Raw genomic sequence first — 21,457 nt, 5'->3', positions numbered from 1 at the left:
ATCTATCGATTTAAGCCTCAGCCCAATTTTTCCATCTTGATCCTTACACAGAATGACTTCCCGAATCCCTTGCTTGATTTCTGCTCTACGGATTCCAGCATCATTACCTGTTACAGGTGCCACCATATAGTTCACACTGGAAGGTCTTGCTACCAACTGCTGGAAAAAAAAATGTACGATGTGTCAGTATTTAGAAATCTTCTCCTTAAAAATAACCTAAATTAATAACTGGAACACATTCAGTTGTTTTTCCAAACACTAGTCCTTAAATAAATTCCATCAGATGAAGTTTGATTTCTACAGTAATGACACTGGTTTTACTTCCTAATTCCCCTGGTGATATACTCCCTCCCACAGGATCATCTCAAGTACAGTCAGTGACTTGCTCTATGCTTCCTGCTTCTCAAGTCAACTGGCACTCATCTCCTGAGTATTACCATCTGCTGCTTACAGTGTCCCACTCAACAAGAGACTACATATGTGTAGTCTGGAAAGATCACATTGTCTACTGAGTTTTCACAAGGAAACTCTATGAAGTTCATGCAACACTGAAAGCAACTAATGAATCATCTCTCAGAAGATATCCCTGTCATAAAACAACTGAGTGTTGCTTGACTTTTCGTTTTTTTCTTTAAGATTAAAAACTATTCATCTAGAAATATGAACACTTGGTGGGGACTGATTTATCTCACAATAGTCAGTGCTGTGACCATTACTCAGCACCATGAAGACTGTTATCATCCCTTTTGAAAGAGTGACAGTCATTCATTTCATTTATACCAGAGGTACCTAGCATGATTTTATACACTTCTGGGTTAAGAGTAATTTATTTATTTATTTTTTATTTTTTTGTCTTTTTGAAACAGGGTCACCCTGTAGCTCCAGCTGTCCTGGAACTCACTATGTAGACCAGGCTGGCCTTGAACTCAGAGACGCCTGCCTCTGCCTCCCAAGTGCTGCGATTAAAGGCGTGCTCCACCACACGCGGCCCAAGAGTAATTTATTTTTAAAATTTGTCAACAAGTGATTAAAGACTAAAATACTCATTATGAGACCCTTCATTTTAAAAAACTGCTGAACTTTGATTTTATTTTTTAAAAACCCTGAAACTTTCAAAGAAGAAATACAAAGCTGATTTGGTTGTCATTTGACATTTAAATCCCTGTGGAAGTGTGTGGACAAAACTTCGAGTGAAGAGGAAGGTGGTCCCAGGCTTAAGCTACTGTCAATCCGCTGCACATCGCCTTCCACTCTGCTTGGTGCTGGGGCTTCACCTGTGCGAGTTACATCTTCCTCTGTCAGCATGTTTCCATCAAGGACCTGTGCTTCCTGTTCCCCCAGCACTTCCACCCCATCCTAGGAATAGCAGCTAACTTTCTGCAGTCTATCTGGGGTCTGTTTTTTGCCTTTTGGATTCTTTGAACTCTTATCTAATTTCTTAAATTGCCTCAGTTGAAATACTACTATTTGTTTTCTCAACAGGATCCTGGCTAATATAAGTAAGTTTTCAATAAATATTTGGTAAATGAATGCCAGATACTGTATTAAGCATTGAATTTATGGCAACAAGACAGAGATTGATTCAGTCATGAAGTATGCAACATAATTATAGTAAGTGCTATAAAGGTCTTAAAATAGTAACTTTGATAAAAGGCTGATGATCTGTTATAGTTAAGCCTAGAATCACGCTCTCATTAAAAGAACTTGGCTTTCAGTGGAATGTTAAAGAGATTATGAGCGAAAAAATGATGTGACAGACATGTACTGCAGAATGACTAATCTAGCAGCAATATAATAGCATTTGAACTAAGAATTACTACAGGATAAATGACAGAACTGCTAGTCTAGGTTAGAAGTACAGAACTCAATGAAGTTATACAACTAGAATGGACAAAACTGATCTGAAAACATGGCAGAGAACGCTGGGTGCCGAGAGCTGACAAATGCAGAAGACAAAGCAGAGGTCAGTCTTAGTAAGTAATATGTCTAGAAAGAAATCCAAGATCTGAGGAGAGGTCAATGCTAAAGGTATAAATATACCAGTTAGCTACAATCAGAGTTTAAACCTATGTACAAAGTACACTTTATATAATCCAAAATTACACCACACATACCCCTTGTGTTGGTGCTCCAGAGACCATGGGCATATGTGCACGTATTTCTTCTTCATTTAAACTCAGTCCCATATATTGAGAGAGTTCCGGATACAGTCTTGGATAGAGATCTAATATAAATGAATCAATTAAGAAAAGGGCATTGGCAGAATATCCAAAGTGAAAACTTACGGTGGACTTTTTTAAAAAATCGTATTTAGGGTACAAAATTCTGGATGAATTTAAAGGAGCAAAATGGAAGGGCATCTCCTCACTTCTACCATAATTAAATGGGACCACTTATAAAATCTTTAAAGTAAAAGTCCTAAAATATAAATGTGGCTGAACTGAAACAATCTCAGGTCTCTAAAGCAGTCGTCCTTCAGTGTCATGGGGCATTAGCTTCAGGACCCACCACAGAGACCAGAATCTGCAGAAGTCTTGTATTTAAAATGCTTTACAGGTGGCTGTGGTGGTGGATGTATGTCCACATGAGCCCAGTGCTCAACTCATGAGGCAGAACCAGGAGGACTGACCACAAATTTGAGGCCAGGCAGGACTCTATAGTGAGACTTTATTTCAAAAAGCCAAAATAAATAATATAAGATGGTTCATTAAACAGGAAACCCATGCAAATCCTCTTGCATCTTTAAGTCCCTGCTAGATTATTTCTAATACTTAGTATTATCAAATGCTCTGTTAACAGGTACTTTTTTTTTTTTTAAGGAATAGCAAGAGAGGCTGGAGAGATGCATGGTTAAGAGCACTGGCTGTTCTTGCAGAGGACGGGGCTTCAAGTCCCAGCACCCACATAGAGGCTAACAACCGTCCTTAGCTCCAGTTCCAGGGGATCTGACGCCTTCTTCTGACCTCCACAGGCACTGCACAACATGGGTGGACTTACACACATGCAGGCCATACACTCAAACACATAAGATAAAAATAATAAATATTAAAATAAATAATACCAAGAAAAATTATACATGCTCACAGTGCAGACACAAAATTTTTTAAATTGAATTTCTGTGTATTTCATACATAAAATCATCTTTATACCTCCTTCCCCTTTGGTATCCTCCCATAGCCCCCCACTGGAGTTCATACATCTGTCATTTGTGTTAAAGGCCTATCATGTAAAGTTAGTATCCTGAGATGTGTACAGACATAAAATTTAAACGCATTTTAAAATAGAAACAATGAATACAGAGGGATGATTAATGAAAAGAAACTATTTTTCCAAACAAATCTTGCCCTTTCTTGTTTCTTAAATCTACTCTAGGAATTTTGGAGGTATAGTAGTAACTGTTCAGTTCAGAACAACTGAACAAAATGTGTGTCTACTGCTTTTTCCCTCACTCCATAATAAAAATAATAAATATTAAACAAATAAAATTGCATAAAAGAGAAATAGCAAGAAAAAAATTATGCATGTACATAGTACAAACATAAAATTTTTTGTCTGGCTATGGAATTCCATATGGCTATGGAATGCTTTTTCTCAACTAACAAGAAAAAAAATTCAAAGCTTATAAATTTATTTAGTACCCTCTAACACATGATAGCCACATTTCAATGAACTCCTACAGTGTGTCTAAACAGCAACATTAATTATCTTTTCAGTAGTATGCTGCTTTTTATAAGATCTCTTTGTGATTTACAGCAGATGCTCTAAAAGGAACAATGCTAGAGACAGCAATGAAGAAGATGAAAGTTCGCAAAAACTTAAAATTAAACATTTACTTTGTATATTAAGTTGCATGACGTAAAGGCTTTCAACTCTGAAGGAAAGGAATTTCTAGTTCCCCTGGTAACAATAAGAGGGAATTTTTTTTTAAACTTCAAGAGTAGCAATGTTCAGGAAAAACTGTAGTTCCCATATAAGGACTTTCTCCCTATGTATGAATCAACTGTATGTTAAGGTTATTTTGTTGTTGTTGTTGTTAAGGATTTTTGAGTCAAACTAAAATAAATTTTTATTATGCTATATAACACATCTTCATGGGCTGGAGAGATAGATCAGGGATTAAGAGCATTGGCTATTCTAGAGGATGTGGGTTTGGTGTCCAGCACCCACAGGGCACCTAACAACATTCTGTAACTCCAGTTCCAGGGGATCCAACGCCCTCTTCTGGCCTTCATGGGCACTGCACAAACATGGTGCACTTCCGTGCAGGCAAGACACTCATACAAATAAATATTTCTTTAAAACACATCTTCTACTAGGCATGGGGGCACACACCTTTAATCCCAACACATGGGAGGCAGAGGCAGGCAGATCTCTCTGAGTTCAAGGCCAGCCTGGTCTGCATAGGGAATCCAGATCAGCTGTGGCTACAGGGAGACCCTGTCTCAAAACCACCAGAAAAAAAAAAAAAAACAACCCTTCATATTCAAGGTTCACACTCTTGATTAAATAAAGGGTTAGAGAGGTTTTTTGTTTTTTTTTGAAGGGGGGTAGTTGGGGGGTTTTCATGGTTTGAAGTTTTGTTGTTTTTAGAGACAAGGTCTCTCTCTATTCCCAGCTGGCCTTGATCCCACAGAGATTCACCTACCTCTGCCTCTCAAAGTGTTCCCAAGTGCTGCTATTTATTATTATTATTAAACATTTTAAGTATTTTTTTTAACATGTGAGTGTATTGCCTGCATGTGTTTACGTAAGTACACCATCCATGTCGTGCAATGCATGCAGGTCAGAGGAGGACGTCAGATTCCCTGGAACTAGAGTTACAGATAGTTATTAGTTGCCATATGAGTGCTGGGGAACAAACTAGGACCCTCTAAAAGAGCAGCCAGTGCGCCCAGCTGCTAAGCCATCACTGCAGCCCCTTACTAAATACTTTATTTGATATTCATACATGCATATGATGTTTGGATCTAAGCCACCACCATTCCCATTCTATCCCCTCTAGTTTTTCCTTCTGTCTCTGGTGAAATCCAGATTTGGGGACTCTGTCCTAGGGCAGTCTATACTTTCACTCAACCCATCTTCCCTGCCTTTTTATTCAGCCAATTCAATGTTTAAATAAACTTTTTTTCTTATTGCTACTAGACCTTTAACCACAAATGTACTTGATATGTGAAAACAAAATCTTCGATTCAATGCTTCAGCACAAGAAAGCTTTATAAATATTTTTGTTGCAAGAAAATGAATCCGAAGTATAACCTACTTCCATCATGAGCAATGGGAGCAGAAGCTTCTATCAAAACTGCCTGAGTGACAGGGTTGGCAGAAAAGGCAGCCTGAGCCTGGAAAAGAAAAGAAAAGAAAATGCTAGCAATATACCAAAAATACTTAACCTTCTTATATAATTTACAAGGCAAATCTAGTACTTTCCAAAAGAAACTATAAACATGCTTTATTCAAAGTTTCATTTTAAACACTTCAGCAATCATGTTTTCAAAAGAAATCTGCAAATCAAAAATATATTTCAAATTCTAAGTATTTTAAGACTATCATAAAAACTGAATGTCTTATAATTAGTGCTTAATAATGCTACTGCAAATGAATTGTATGGTCTCACCTCAAAATTGCCATTTAGTTGAGAATGACCTTGAACTCCTGATCTTCCTGCCTCCGCGTCCCATGTGCTGGTATCACAAGTATGAACCACCATGCCTGGCTTCATGTGTCATGTCTGGCTTCATGTGTGCTAGGGAAGCATTCCACCAACGGAGCTACACCTCATGCCCTATCTAAGTTTTCAAAGAGCATTCTAAATGAGGTCAGATTTCATGTTCACTGTTTCATAAATTACTCCCAACACATTTTGTTTGCAAACGGAAAAAGCTCAAGTATATTTATGTCACATGTCAGAAAACATGTAAACAATTCACTTCACATTGCTTTAGCTCTCACTTTCAATTCAGCATGTCCACTAAAATAGTTGTACATATAGCAAGCAAGGTTCATTATTAATTATGCCAAAAGCATAAAACTGATGTAGATAATAATGTAATTTGTAACAAGTGCCAAAATTACTTTGACAATATTATGTCACTCATGCTCAGGTAAGCTTCAGCCCTCTCATGGGGATCCATAACAATGCAAATTAAGTATCCCATTGATAGAAATACTCAGTCCTTTGCAGACGTGACTTTCTAAACTAGCCATGGTCTTTAAAGACAAGCTTGGTAGTAAGCTCTATGATCAATCAATAATTATCATTTACTGCTTAATTGGAAAAGTGTCAAGCTAATAAATAAAGTTTATACTTCTAACTTGACTTAGATCTGAAACCAATACCAAGGGTAGTCTCAACAGTGTTAGAAGAGATGAAGCTTAGTTTAAAATTAGCATACCCTACAACAGTCTGGCTGGCACTAAGCTCTTTTGGAGTACAAATGTTTTGATGTACTATACTTGTTATTGATGCATTCTTGAAAACGTATTTAATAATTTGTTATACGTTGTAAATTAAATCAGAAAGTATGTAAATCTTTATGATTGTAGATGATTTTCCATAAATTCCAAGTGAATTTTAGTTATACTACCAAACAGTAACTAAAAGGAGCTAGCAGCGAATGGAATTTTTTTCTTAAATCATCTAGAAAAATATTCAGTGCTAAAAATAAATGAGCTAACAAGACATGAAAAGACATAGAAAGATGCCTCGTGGTTAAGAGCACTGGCTGCTCTTCCAGAGGACCAGGGTTGAATTTCTAGCACCCACATGGCAGCTAACATAACTCCAGTTCCAGGGTATCTGACAAGCCTGCTTGGGTTTGAACATTTGTGCATTTACATACATGTAGGCCAAACACACATACACATAAAATAAGTCAAAAAAAAAATTTAAGACATGGAACAAACTTAAATACATTTACCAAGTTAAAAAAAAAAAAAAGAAACGGCTTCATATTATATGATTCTGGAAAAAGCAATATTATGTAGAGGGTAAAAATCCAATGACTTTTAAGACAGTGAAAATAGTTGGTATGGTATCACAAAGGGAACTCTTTTTATAACCTTAGTCAATGCCCACAAAGTATATGACACACCACTAGGTGTGGTGCAAACCCGGAATTATGACCACTTGGAAAGCTGAGGTGAGAGGATTAAAAGTTTGAAACCTGCCAGGGCAACATGGTCGACAAAGCAAGCTCAGGCCAACCAGGGCTACACAGTGAGACCCTGTCTCAAAAAAGCCCCTCCCATTCAAAGGGTACATGACACACTAAGGGCACTGTGATCTTTGAGTAACAATGACAGGTTGGTAGAGATTCACCCACTGCTAACAAATAAATGTATCGCTCTGGTTCTTGGTAGATGTCGCTCATGAGCAGGAACACATGTATACTGTATTTTCTACTTGACTTTGTTGTTCCTATTTAATGTAAAATATCTCTTATAAAATCTCTCTGCAAAATTACATGAGCTTAATCATGTAATTTATAGTACAAAATAAGTAGGAAAGATGTAACAAGGGCTGAAAGACTGTTACTTCAAAATTACTTTGAAATCTCAAACTGTTGAAAAGAGGAGGGAAAGGGCACCCCACCAAGAAGGCACTTACTGCCAGGGTCTGCCGTTTCTGTCCATTTACAGAAAGCACCTGCAAAAACCCAAAGATGCCCTGGAGTCACCTGTCAAGCTTGTCACCCTACTGGGAAACTGTAAGCACTGGTTCTCTGTATCACTGTTTTACCACAGGCTCCATTAGTATTCGGAATGGACAGAGGTTCTGGCATTATGTGGTGCTGAAAGCCAAAGTCTAATGGCTATTATAAAATAATTTACAAGAGCCAGGCATGGTGATGCATGCCTTTAATTCCAGCACTCGGGAGGCGGATCTCTGTGAAATGGAGGCCAGTATGGTCTACATTTTACACTGTTCTACCTCCAAGCAGCCAGCTCTCTCCCTGGTCCTCTAAAGGAAATTTGCTTCTCCTTCAAGAGGTCCGGCAGGATAGCATCTGTCAGCACCATCACCTGTTTTCTGTGTTTTCAAAATCCAAAGTCTTTGCTCAGAGCCAGCTATGGTTAATTTAATTCCATAGAAAGCTGGTAAGAAAAACATGAAGAAAAATTGCTCTTCCGAATCTGTGTGCAACCTTTTTAATGCACTGATGTAATTAATATTAATGGCTTCTACATTAAATTTTTCAGATAAAAGCATTATAAAAAGAAAACAGTGCTTCTTCAGATGAGCTTTGTAGAGATAAAAACCACAGGGGAAACATGACTAAACACCAAAGAAAGAAATGACAGGATATTTAAAATAACAAACACACCATTTAAAACTTAGAATCATCCAAGTCTTGACAGCTCAACTGTAGATTTCAGACTTTACAAGCCACATTTGAACACCCATCCTGGGTTGATGCTGGAAAAATAACTGTCCATGGAGCGATTTCCCCATCCAGTTCCACCAGGTTAATACCCCCGGCCACACCTATGTTGCTATCACTGCTCTGTTTCCTTCTCTTCTCACCCCAGAGTGAGACTGATACTTCACCTAAAGAGCTGATATTCTTCAGGCTGCTTAAGACTTTTCATAGATTTGTAACAAGACTTCTGTTTGTTAATCAATCATTAAGAAATAGATTTCCGGCTAGAGAGATGGCTCAGCAATTAAGAGCACTGGCTGCTACTGCCAAAGACCCACATTCAATTCCCAGCACCCACATGGTGGCTAACAACTGTCCATAACTCCAGTTCCAGGGATCTGACGGCCTCTGTGGGCATTGCATGACACTGGTGCACTTACATACTTATACACATAAAGTAAAAATAATATTCTAAAAAAAGAAATAAGCTGGGCGTGGTGGAGCACGCCTTTAATCCCAGCACTCGGGAGGCAGAGGTAGGCAGATCTCTGTGAGTTCAAGGCCAGCGTGGTCTACATAGTGAGTTCCAGGACAGCTAGGGCTACAGGGAGACCCTGTCTCAAAAAGACCAAAAAAAAAGAAAAATAAATTTCACTTTAGAGTGAACTGAATATGGTAGTTTGAAGGAGAATGTCCCCTCTAGGCTCCAAGTATTTGAACACTTCATCCCCAGTTGGTGGGGCTGTCTGGGGAGGTTTTAGGTGGGGCCTTGCTGGAGGAAGTACATCACTGAGAATGGGCTTTAAAGAGTTCTTAAGCCTTGCCAGATTTCATGTCTCTGTTCCCTGGGCTTGTATGAAGATGTGACTGCTTGGCTTCCTGCTCTGGCCACCTCTTTCTGCTCTGGCCGCCACACCTCCCTCACCATTATGGACTCTCCCCTGGAACCATATACTCAAACTCTTCTTTATATAAGTTGCTTTGGTCACAGTGTATAATTAGAGCAACAGAAAAGTAACTAATACACTGAAGTCAGAGCCTCAAGTAAAAATAACCTAAGAATATGGAGTTGTGAAATACTAAACAATTCAAAAAGAATGCCCTCACATTTACCATAGTAAAAAGATTATCTGAGGTGCAAAGACTGGCTTTTCTTGTGAAATTAAAAGAATGAACCCTAAAGATTTGCTGAGTGTCTAAGCTATCAAGTACAAGGCAAACTGAAAACAGATGGGTTCACTATATACTATAAATTGCCTCCAGTTAAAACAAGTATTAAAAACTTCCAGAATACCAAGAATTAATCCCAACTCCTTAAGGATAATCATGTCTTCAGAGCAGTATCTATGGAAGGAGGACAAAAACCCAGCCTGTAGGAAGGCTGCTTCCTCCCCAGCAATGGCATTTAGAACACTGCAAGTGAAATGTCCGCCGTGCGCCTCTGGAAGCACTCCCCCACTCAGCTCTTCTAAAAGCAGCCTTCACCCATTTCCATCATTTTCAACTTCAGAGAGGAGGCATAAATTTACTATAAAGACCGGTCATACCTAAGACCCAAAAGAAAAATGTACCAGTTTACCCAAAACTATGACTATCGAAAAGCCTGAAGTATATTTTATCAACTTATACATGTTGTATGTAATTTAAATTTAGCCAGAAAAACCAAACTATCTTTGAAGAATTTTAAGATAAATTTTAAAGAAATACTATTGCCTTCTTGAATATTCAAGGACATAAACCCAGGTAGGTACAAATGGGACTGGAGCGATGGCTCAGCAATTAAGAGCATTGGGTGTTCTTGCAGAGGACCCAAATTTGGCTCTTAGCACCCAGTATCTGGGGACCCAACACCCTCTTCTGGCTTCCGTGGACACTGCACACACAGCTGTACTTATATACATGTAAGCAAAACATATATAATAAATAAATCAAGCCAAGCATCGTGGGACACAGCTTTAACTCCAGCACTCAGAGAGAAGCAACCTGATCCCTGGGAGATCAAGGCCAGCCTGGTCTATATTCAAAGTTCCAAGCCAGGTGGGACTATCTCATCTCAAAAAAGACCTAAATAAAATGACCAGAAAAAAAAAGAGACAGACAGAAAGAAATACTATCCCAGGTCTACTAACTGTAGTAAAATAAGAGAGATTTTACTAGTTTTTTTTTTTTAATCTTTTTAAGTCTATAATAGAACCGAACCAAAAAAAATGTATAAATACACAAATAACAGATAATATGTGCCAGGCAGTTTTCTCGTTTCACTTCATAACAACTTATTATCAAATATTTTTTAATTAAAAGTAAGCATACCTGAATTACTTTGTCTACCTTCAAATCTTCAAGAGATGGATAAAGAGACATTTTTGCAGGTGTTTTCTAAAGAAAAAAAAAGGATTCTTTTTCAACTATCATAGAACTGTATATAGAATGCATAACTAGCATTATGCATATAGACATACACAACTGTTTAACACAATAATAAACATGTAAGCTTAAAATTCATACACAGTGCTCGCTTCGGCAGCACATATACAAAAATTGGAATGATACAAAGATTAGCATGGCTCCTGCAGAAGATGACATGAAAATTGTGAAGCAATCCGTAAACACACACACACACACACACACACGCACGCACGCACGCACTCACGCTCACGCACACACACACACACACATACACACACACGCACATGCACACACAGACTATTTAAGCCATACCATAAGCTGTTAGCTGGTGTTTCAGGGTTGGTACCAAACTACCTCTCCCTTCCCACAACTAACCAAGTACATTCACCATGGATTTAAAACTTTACTTCAAGTAAAACTGCCTTCATTTAAAAGTTTAGAAAACCAAAGAGAAGTGTTATGTGACTTCCTCTGAACTTACATAAGTATTATGCAACTAAACCAGATCAATTATATTATAGGTACTAATTCTATATACTAAGCTTTATTAAAATCATTAGGATTTCTATCTCCGGGTTGAAAAGTAAAAGATACCATTTACTTACAGCAAAATCCAACCTTTCTGATAGATAAAATTCAACTATCTTTTCAGTATCTTCATGTAATTTTACTATCACCTCCACTTCTAATACTTTCATTATCTCAAAATAAACCTCATGCCTTCCAATTTCACCCTCCCTCTGGCATCAGACAACTACACATACTCTTCCTGCCTCTGGACTTACCCACTGTGGGCATTCTACCCAGGGTAACAATTATGTGACTTTCTGTGTCTAGTTTCTTTCATGTAATATTTTAAAAGTTGTAAAGGCATCTTGCCATGTTTTGGCCATTTGCATATTTTATTACTTCTGTATCTTCTATTTATAAAAAAAATGACTATTCAAATCCACTGCATGCCCCCCCCAACTTCTGTCTCTGTCTGTCTCAATAACACTTGTGCTTTTATTCTAGATATTAGATTCTTAACATATTCAGGTTGCAAAACTAATGAACTGGCTTATACAGTTCTGGCACTGGACTAACCTACTGTGGGCATTCTATCTAGGATAACAGAATTATGTAGTCTCTTGTATCTAGCTTCTTTCATGCAGTATTTAAAGGTTTCCATGGTATTTTAAAGGTTCATTCATGTTGAAGCATGTATCAGTATTTCAATTCTTTTATAGGTTAATATATTACATTGTGCATCTACTACCTTATGATTATTAATTTACAATCTGCTTTGGGGCCACTGTGGACAATGCTGTTGATAACAATACCTTTCTTTTGCATTAGTGGTAAATAACATACAAGCCTATAGAAATTTTCGCATAAAAATATGCCTTGAATTCTTCTGATATACAGCTAAAAACATAACTGTTGATTCACTATGGTAATTCGACATTTTTGTGGTAAACTGTTAAAACTGATTCCTAAAAGGATTACATTATTTTTGCATTCCAACATATCAGAATTCCAACTTCTCCACATCCTTATAGACACTGTTATCTGTGGTTCTGATTACAGCTGTGCTAGCAGGTGTGAAGTAGCAACTTGCTATAGCTGGATTTGTATTCCCCTAATTTAAAATATGAATTTTTAGGACTGGAGAGATGGCTCAGTGGTTAAAAGCACTGGATGCTCTTGCAAAGGACCCAGGTTCAATTCCCAGCACCCACATGGCAGCTAACAACCATCCATAACTCCAGTTCTAGGGAATCTAAAGACGCCCTCTTCTGACCTCCATGGGCATTTCAGGACCTGGGTGCACTTACATATATGCAGGCAATACACTCATATATATAAAATAAAAAGAAATACAAAATATGAATTTGGGAAGAGGGGACACTGTCAGACATACCACACTCTCATATCAGACAAGCTTTCCAAATATTTTCCTTTCATCCTTCAGACTGTCTTTTCCCTTGGAGTATCCTCTGTATCACAAAATTTTTTTTCATTTTGATTAAGATATGTATTTCTTCTTGGCTACTCATGCATTAAATGCAAAAGAAACAAACCTAAGGTCATTAAAACATTGTTTTGTCTAAGAATCTTATAGCATTGCTGTTACATTCAGATCTCTGGTCTATTTTGAGTAATTTCATACAAGGTATGAGGCAGGGATGCAACTTCATTCTCTCCTATCTGGACATCAAGAGGATCTAGCATCTTTTTTAAAAGAATGCATTGTTCCTATTTTACTGTTTTGTACCCTAGTTGCAAGTCCATCATCTTAAGTGTATTATTATTTCTGGCCTCTATTGCATTGATTTACGGATCTGGTATTTTTTTTTCCAGTACTGTAGTTCTGATTACTGTAGTAAGATTTGAAAGTGAATTCAATCAACATTTTTTATTAATTTTAGTCTCTGACAATTTCATGCATATAAACAACGCATTCTGGCTACTCTACACATACGCCCTATTTCCTTCCCACCCTGAGAGCCTCCCTTCTTCCTTACAAATCTCTTTACCATATTTAATAGTTTTGTTTTGTGTCCCACAAAGTTTAGCAAAGGCCATCCATGTGATCTGGGATCTGTAACAAACCATCAAAGCCTGATGGGTTGGTTCACCAGTGGTATACAACTAGATCTTATGCCTCCTTCTCTCCCAGAACCTGTTAGTTGCCAATAGATCATCAGTCAGTTTCTTCATCCACAGCTGACTCAGGAGGGCCCAGCTTATGTAGGTTCTGGGACTCACAGCTACTGTGAGTTCATGATTGCCATGGCTGCGTCATGCTCAAAAGATGGCATTTCTCAATATTTCTCCCTATCTTCCGCAATATTCTCTGAGTCTTGATGGGGTGGGTGCAATCTTGTGTACAATTGAACTTGCAACTCTCCTTTATCCTCAGCATCCTGTGTAGCCACGGGTCCTGGCATTTACTTCTATTCACTGCAGGGGGCTTTTCTGATTACGGCTGAGGGTAGCCTTTCCCTGGTCCATGCCAGGTCAGGCCATACGTGGAGACCTCAACATGCTACTTTTGAAACAAAAATCTAATAAACATGTCATAGAATTTTTAGCAGTTTTTATATTCCAACATCTTTTCCATTTATTCCCACATTTTTCACATTATTCAATGATATTTCAAGTCTTTTTTTTTCTTGTTCTCTGTTTTTTAAGTATTTTATTTATTATTTTTATTTTATGTGTGTGCATTGCCTGCATATAGGTGAGTGCACCCATGTCATGCAATGCCCAAGGAGGTCAGAAGAGGTGGTCGGATCCCCTGGAACTGGAGTTACGGACAGTTGTTAGCTGCGATGTGGGTGCTGGGATTCGAACCTGGGTCTTCTGCAAAACAACCAGTGTTCTTAACTGTGGAGCCATCTCTCCAGCCCTCAAATCTTATACTTCCTTTATTACATTGTTTCTTAAATATCCTTTTTGGTAATTTTTTTATTGTGTATGTGGAACTGGGAATCAAACCCAGAGCCTAGTGATGCCAGAAAAGCACATTACCCTCCCCATAAAGGTGTTATTTCCGATCTTAATTTCATTTTAAGTCATTCATTATTAGTACAAGAACTAAAATTGATTTTGTATATTAACCTTACATTGTGCAACTTGGCTGAAGTCATTATTAGGTCTTATGTGTGCATACACAAAAACACATATATCACCTACACATATACATGTATAAATTAGAATTAGGGTATTCTACAAACATCATTTTTTTTGTTTTGTTTTTGAGGCAGGGCTTACTATATAGCCCTGGATAGTTGAGAACTCACTATGTAGACCAGGCTAGCCTTGAACTTAAAACAGAGATCCACCTGCCTCCACCTTCCAAGTGCTGGGCTTTTTTTTTTTTTTTTTACAAAATCCACATGCAATGACCCTTCAAATTATAAGTGTACAGAACTGGCAGATATATGCATAATATGTAGATTTCTAAAACAATTTCATCTGTGCGTGACTGAAGTCCTATACACACAGAGCACCACCTCTCCCAAGTGCCTTACAATTCACCATTCTAGTTTCTACTTCTATTAACTACTTCAGGTGTATCACAGCGTGTAGAATCACTTTGTTTTGGCTACTGGTTTGTCTATTTCTAATTGGTTTATGTTTCAAATCTTTTAGCAAAATCTCACTTTGTCATGGTGTAAGAATCTTTTCAGTGTGCTGCTGAACTTTGTTGGCTGGTATTTTGTTGAGGATTTCTGCATTTATGCCTATCAGAGATGGAAGTTGTCTTGTAGTTTTCTTTCCTTGTGGCGTTTTTATTTGGGTTTGGTGTCAAATTAATGCTGAGTTTATGAGTTTAAAAAGTGTTCTTTCTTCAATTTTTGGGAGGAAAATTAAAGGATTAGTACCACTTCTTTAGATGTTTGATAGGGCTTTTCTTTTTTGGGAGAATTCTGAAGACACGATTCAACTGTCTTTTTAGGTCTAAGTCTGTATAGCCTTTTTCCTGTTATTTAAGGAAAATACCTGAGGCTGAGTACTACTTTGTTCAGTTTTAGATATTAAAAGTTCCAGATCAGTAGAAAAAGCAATGATTCAGCCTTTAGTGAAGGTATCCTTGGCTGCATCCTACCATGACAAATGGCATGCTGGGAACATGTTTGAGAGCAAGACATCACATGGCAAGACAGAACCCTCCAGTGATGGTAAGGAGCAGCTATAACCTCTTGCTATACCCCATTTCATATAGGTTCTATCCCCTTAATATCACTACACTTTAGAACCAAGCCTCCAACACATGAACCCTTGAAGTATATGACCTTATTCAAGCCACAGAAATGTTCTTTCAGATTTTAGATTTCTTCACAATTCAATTTTGGCAAGTTGTGTCCTTCTAGCAATTTATTTCTAGGCCATACAACTTGTTAATATCTAATTGTAGCCTCTTCTATGCATCAATTCTGTATCATCAGTAGGAATGTCTATTTCCAGTTTTCACACACACACACACACACACACACACACGGCAGGGGGTTAAAGGTTGCACTCATATGGTTTCAGATGAGAACATGGACTCTGAGAACTGGACTAGAGGCCATCCATGCTACATTCCTGACAAGGTCACCAGCTACATTTTTCATGTCTTCTCTTTTGTTCTTAAAGTTTGTCCATTTTGTTGACCTCTAGAAAGCTACCTTTGTGGAGCCTTCTACATGCTATCTCATTTGTTTCTGCTCCAGTCCTAATTCTGCTCATTTTCAGCTTAATTTGCTTTTCTTTTTCTAGTTGCCTGAACTGTAAACTTAGGCTGAGATCTTGATTTCTGCACCTGCTCCCACTCCATGCTGGGAGATCCAACCCTGGGCTTGCACATGCTAGGCAATCCTAAGTCAATTTTTCTCTTTTTCAGATGGAATTACAGTAAGCTTTCCTCTTAAAACTGGTTTTGTAACATTCCTTATATGTTTCAGTATGTTGTATTTTGTCACAAGGAATTTTCTAATGATTTATTTTTTCATTTCATTGTGGTCAGAAAGATGCTTAAACTCAATATTCTCAAATTTGTTCAGACTTGTTTAATAACATGTGACCTTCTTGGGAGTGTGTTCTACATGCACTTAAATTGTTTTCTGCTGTGTGGGGTGGAATGTTCTAACGTCCTTAGGTCCATTTGTTCTGCAGTATTGCTAGAGTCCTCCACTGCCTCCCTGATGTTCTGTTTGGATGTCCTCACCATTATCAAAAACGGATACTGAAATCTGTGTGGCTCTCGACTGTGATCTGAAGGTGAACTGCTCTTCCTTCTGTATCATGTACTTACAGTCTATATTTTTTATTTTATCAAATATAAGCATGCTCAACCTGCCTCAGCCTGTGCCTTTTTTAAAAAAATATTTTATTATTTTTATGTATATGAGTGTATTACCTGCATGTGTGTAACTGCACCCATGTCATGCAATGCCTGTGGAGGTCAGAAGGGGGCTCTGCATCCCCTGGAACTGGAGTTACAGATGGTTGTTAGTTGCCATGTGGGCAATGGGCATTGAACCCGGATCCTCTACAAGAGCAGCCACTGCTCTGAACCACTGAGCCATTTCTCCAGTCCCCAGCCAGTGTGTCTTTAACTTGAGTCTCTTCAATCGTGTATATAGTTGGATTCTTTTTCATTCAGTTAGTCACTTTATGTCTTCTGCTTGGGTAGTTTAGTCTGTACATGCTTGTAAGTTACTGACAGAGAATGACTTATCTGACATTTTGTTGTTTTCTACCCTGTAACTTTTTTTTTGGTAGTTACATACTTTTGATTCTGTTTTCATTTTCCTTTGTGTATTTTCTACTGGTATTTTCTTTGTGGTTACAATGGGGCTTAAAACCACTATAGTTCTATTTTTGAGTTGATAAGTTCACCTGCATTAATAACACACACAAATTCCTCTCATTCATTCTCACACTTGAAGACTGAGGTCACAAATTGCATTTTGTCTTTGACTTTTAAACCAAAAAATAAAAGTGGATTATGCACCACAATACAGCATTACATTATTCACTATGTCTACAAACTGAGCTTCTGGGAAAAAAAAATTGTGTGTGTGTGTGTAGGTGGCAACTTTAGGATTCGATTCTCTCCTTCCACCACGGGCCCCAGGAACAGACTCAGGCTGTCAGGCTCTTAACAGCTTTGCCATCAGTCTTTGCACCTACCTTTCACCAGTGAGCTCTATGCTTTCATGTGTTTTATTGCTGAACAGTTATCTTTTTGTTTCAATTTGTAGGACTCGTTTTAGTACTTCTTGTAAGGCAGATCTACTGGTGAAGTCTCTCAACTGTTTTTCTGGGAAAGTACTGCTATTCCACTCAGAAGAACAGCTTTGCTCCATATAATACTTGACAAGTAGCTTTTCCACACTGGATATATAAAGCTCTTGTGAGCCTGTTGAGAAACCTGCTTCTAGCCCTATGGAGGTTCACTTGTACATGAGCTGCTCTTACGTAGCTCTCAAAGTCTTGTCTTTAGGCAGTCTGACATCTTGGCTTTGCTCCTATTTGGTGCACACAGGGCTTCTCCAATATGGATGTCATTTCCTTTCCCCAGATTTGGAAGTATGGAGTATATTCTTCAAACTTTCTATCCCTTCTCTCTTCTTGAAACTTCCATATTATATATGGTAGCCTATAAATCAAGTGGTCCTAACACCCTCCTCAAGTTTAGAATTATTCAAACCTCACCAAGACACTACTTCCAAAAATAGCACTTTGCATTCTAACTTGGGTGGTGCTCCCTTTTTTTACCTATGACAAAGACAATCACTGACTCCAGATTTGTTACTGTTTTTTCCTAATAAACAATTAGCTAAATAGTTTTCTCTTCAGTGAATGAAAAATGTATGTGTTAATCAAACTGCTTATACTTCTCTTTGCTCTAGGCCTCTGAACTTTGATCTACTCTCAACAGGAGCCAACAAACAGCCCCTTGAAGTGTAAGAGTCTCCATGTGGGAGCCGACTTTGCACACTCCCTCCTCCTGGTCCCTTTACAGCTTCTTTCTAATCTTGTTTGTTCCTCTGAGATTTCAAAGGGTAGGGGTGAAGGAAACCTGTATGAAAGTTTCTGAGAGCACTCACTCTTTCTAGGAATAAGGCAGTAAGAAGCAGCTGCTGCGATCAGGAAGGCTGTAATCAAACTCTGGAGATGGCAAGTGCTTTGGACTACTGATCTGATCATAGGAGAATTTGGAGCTATAGCATCCTACTAATGCTGAGCTGAATGGAAGGAAGACCTAGAAGCAAAATTCTGTATTTTATTTGGCAAATGATAGTGTTTAATAGGAACTGTGGGGGAATTAGAATGAGAACTCTCCACTGATATATTTTAAGAATCCTCTTAATTCACACTGGTCATTGTGAAATTCCAAACTTGCAAGATTTTTCCTAAGAATAGTTTTGTGGTTCAACAAAGAGGCCAAAATATTTTTTGATACTTGGTATCAAAGATTTAGTGTACAGACTTTACTTCAGCCTCTCAGACCTGTAAGACCTCCCCCTGTACTGGGGAGATTTGTAGAAAACTAGGAAATGGCTTGTGACACAGCCCCTGAACCAATACCTCCCTAGGCCTTAGAAAATAACCCCAAAATTAGCTCCTATTAAGAGACTCTTTTTCAGTGATTTGTATAATACCAAGAGTTCTACAAAACATAATGGGGAAAACAAAAAACAAAAAACCAACCACCTATCAGTTTTCCTACTCATCCCTCACACTCAGCAGTCTGACTTCCTCGCCATCTTCCTTGGGTTTTCGCCTGCGCACAACTCAAACAAGGCAAGTGATATTTTGGAAGTCCTTTTTATTTTATTTTATTTTATTTTCTGGCTGCAATAACTGACTAATGAAGAAGGAAATCACCAGAATGGCAATACCTGTTGATCTAATCCATTCTCAAACAAACGCACTACAACTGGCCTCCATTAAAGCTGATGTGACTAACTTAAAGTAATATTTGGTTGTTCAGTCTGAGCTATTTTAAAACATCTTGGGATGATGAAAATTCAGGACTACACATTACTGTTGTCAATAACAGTAAGACAGCAGCAAGCTTCATCAGACATCAGAGTCCTAGTCCCACAGCTACTGTCAGCTTAGGTTGTTTTCCAGGGTCTCAGATCAATTTATGATGCATTTCATCAAGGACAAGTTTCTTCCTCAATGAAGCAAGTGTGGGATCTATCTGTTCTTCAACTATCTACCACTACAAGCTATTTTCCTCTAATTCTATTAACAAGGTTTGAAGTCTACCCTCCTAAAAAATTTCCAAGTGACGCAGCACCTCAAACTATTTTCTTATTAAATAAAGTAACTTAATTAGCTTCAATTCCTGTAACGAAACCTTTTACACTGGCAAGGCAACAACTGAAATGCACGAAGCAGTGCCTGAGCACCACATTCTAGCAGAGGATGAACTTAAGGGTCTAAGAAAAATAAATCGACCTTAAAGGCCGAAGAGTAACCTGCAAACACTGTTATTCTTTTTACTACTTTTTTATTTATTTTTTTTAAATTTTATGTGTATGAGCATATTGCCTGGATGTATAAGTGCCGTGCAATGCCCTTGGAGGTCAGAAGAAGGGGCCAGATTCCCTGGAACTGGAGTTACAGACAGTCCTTAGTCGCTATGTGGGTGCTAGAAATCAAACCCAGGTCCTCTACAGGAGCAATCGGTGCTCTTAACCACTAAGCCATCTCTCCAGCCTGAAATCCTGTTACTAAGCCATTCTTGAGTCCTACTCACAGGAATTAAAACTGTAGGACCAAAGTAGAATCAGTAGGCTGAGAGTAGAGGCCAGGAATTTGTTCAATTCTTTGTATACCATCCACATCCAATGGGCCCAATTCTCATTTTTGAGTTGTGTATGGGAACAGTTCTATTTTACAATATGCAGGCTCACTAGAACATTTTATGAATCTAAGGTACATTACTGGATTTGGGTGAATTCCAAACTATGCTTAAAAGAAAAAACTAAGACATCCCTCAAAAATAATAGAATGGCTTAGAGTGATAAAGCAACAGTGAAATAAAACATCACATTCACTTTGTACTGTCTGAAGTAAACATCCTTTCTAGAAGGCATCAAGTCTACAGACACCTTTTCTTAATTTTTTTTTTTTTTGAAGCCATCACTGAACATAGAAAATCTAGAATTATTCTTCTTCTACCCACAGTGGCAAAGAGAAGAAACTAGTGGAGGGAGATGTGTATAAAAAGAACAGCCAGTGAATTCTAGATTGTTAAAATAAGGAAAACAGGGCTGGAGAGATGGCTCAGCATTAAGAGCACTGGCTGCTCTTGCAGAGGACCCGGGTTCAATTCCCAGCACCCACATGGTAGCTAACAACTCCGGGTTCTGGAGAGTCCAATGCCTTCTTCTGACTTTCGTGGGCATTGCACAAAACAGGTGCACTTACATACATGCAGGAAATACACTTACACATAAAATAATTTTTTTTTTGCCAGAGCCTGTTGTTTCATCTTAATTGTAGTTCGAATTCTGTATCATCTTGAATTAAACCAACTCATGCAAAAGGCTAAAAAATAAATAAAATAAATATTTTAAAAAACAAACATGTAAGCAAAATTTCAGACTATGAGTTTTTACATAATATCCTAACAAACTCTTCAAAAGAACCAGTGAAAAAACAGCACATTTCTAATTATGGAGAAATATTACTTTTCCACTCATTCAATCAACAGGAAGAACTTTATTATGCAATATTTTTAGAAAAGTACTGGCCCACCCTGTTTTGCTAAGAGGGCATTAAACTTTTCTTTCCTCTCTTGTATTTGTACACCGAGATGTATTCTGCAGTTTGTAAAGGCCAACTGTAGACAAGTAAATATTTTTTTTTTAATGACTGGAAGGAAACAGTTATACGTATTTTTAATTGCACTGATTATTCTAATTGGTGTTTATAAACCTAAATGAAAATTATCTTCAAATATGGAGCAAAAAATGTTTCCCCCTCACCAAAATCAGAAGTCACTTTAGTTTTTAAATGCATTTTGATCATGGAAATAGTAATTACAGAATCTGTATTTGATACCTGGATCAGTATTATGTTTTGATGACCCAGTTGTAAGAAAAACTAAAAGCAATTTGTTATGCAAGAACATAAATGTACTTGAAATCTTCACACCTGTTAAAAGATAGGGTCGCACACTCTGGTTGATAAAT

At 37.9% G+C, this 21,457-nt stretch overlaps 1 protein-coding gene and 1 non-coding gene across 2 annotated transcripts in view; one reads left to right on the top strand and one right to left on the bottom strand.

Annotated features, from left to right (window-relative positions):
• The window catches only part of Sdcbp (syndecan binding protein), a 31,308-nt gene that overhangs the window by 6,952 nt on the left and 2,899 nt on the right, over positions 1-21,457 (bottom strand). Inside the window, exons 2-5 of the mRNA XM_008836716.3 lie at positions 10,671-10,736; positions 5,261-5,339; positions 2,115-2,224; positions 1-159 (exon numbers count right to left, since the gene is read on the bottom strand). The exon at positions 1-159 is cut by the window's left edge and continues 1 nt beyond it. Coding sequence (XP_008834938.1) covers positions 1-159; positions 2,115-2,224; positions 5,261-5,339; positions 10,671-10,721 — 399 coding nt within the window. The 5' untranslated portion in view covers positions 10,722-10,736. The remainder of the gene's footprint in view (positions 160-2,114; positions 2,225-5,260; positions 5,340-10,670; positions 10,737-21,457) is intronic.
• Positions 10,869-10,970, top strand: LOC115071001. The gene has a single exon (XR_003850103.1). It is a non-coding gene; the product is annotated as a U6 spliceosomal RNA (small nuclear RNA).

Source organism: Nannospalax galili, unplaced genomic scaffold (assembly GCF_000622305.1).
Source record: "Nannospalax galili isolate Female #2095 unplaced genomic scaffold, S.galili_v1.0 scaffold6238, whole genome shotgun sequence".
Classification (NCBI taxonomy): Eukaryota; Metazoa; Chordata; class Mammalia; order Rodentia; family Spalacidae; genus Nannospalax; species Nannospalax galili.
Note: the sequence above shows the minus strand (reverse complement) of the source record. Positions and strands in the feature narration are given on the sequence as shown.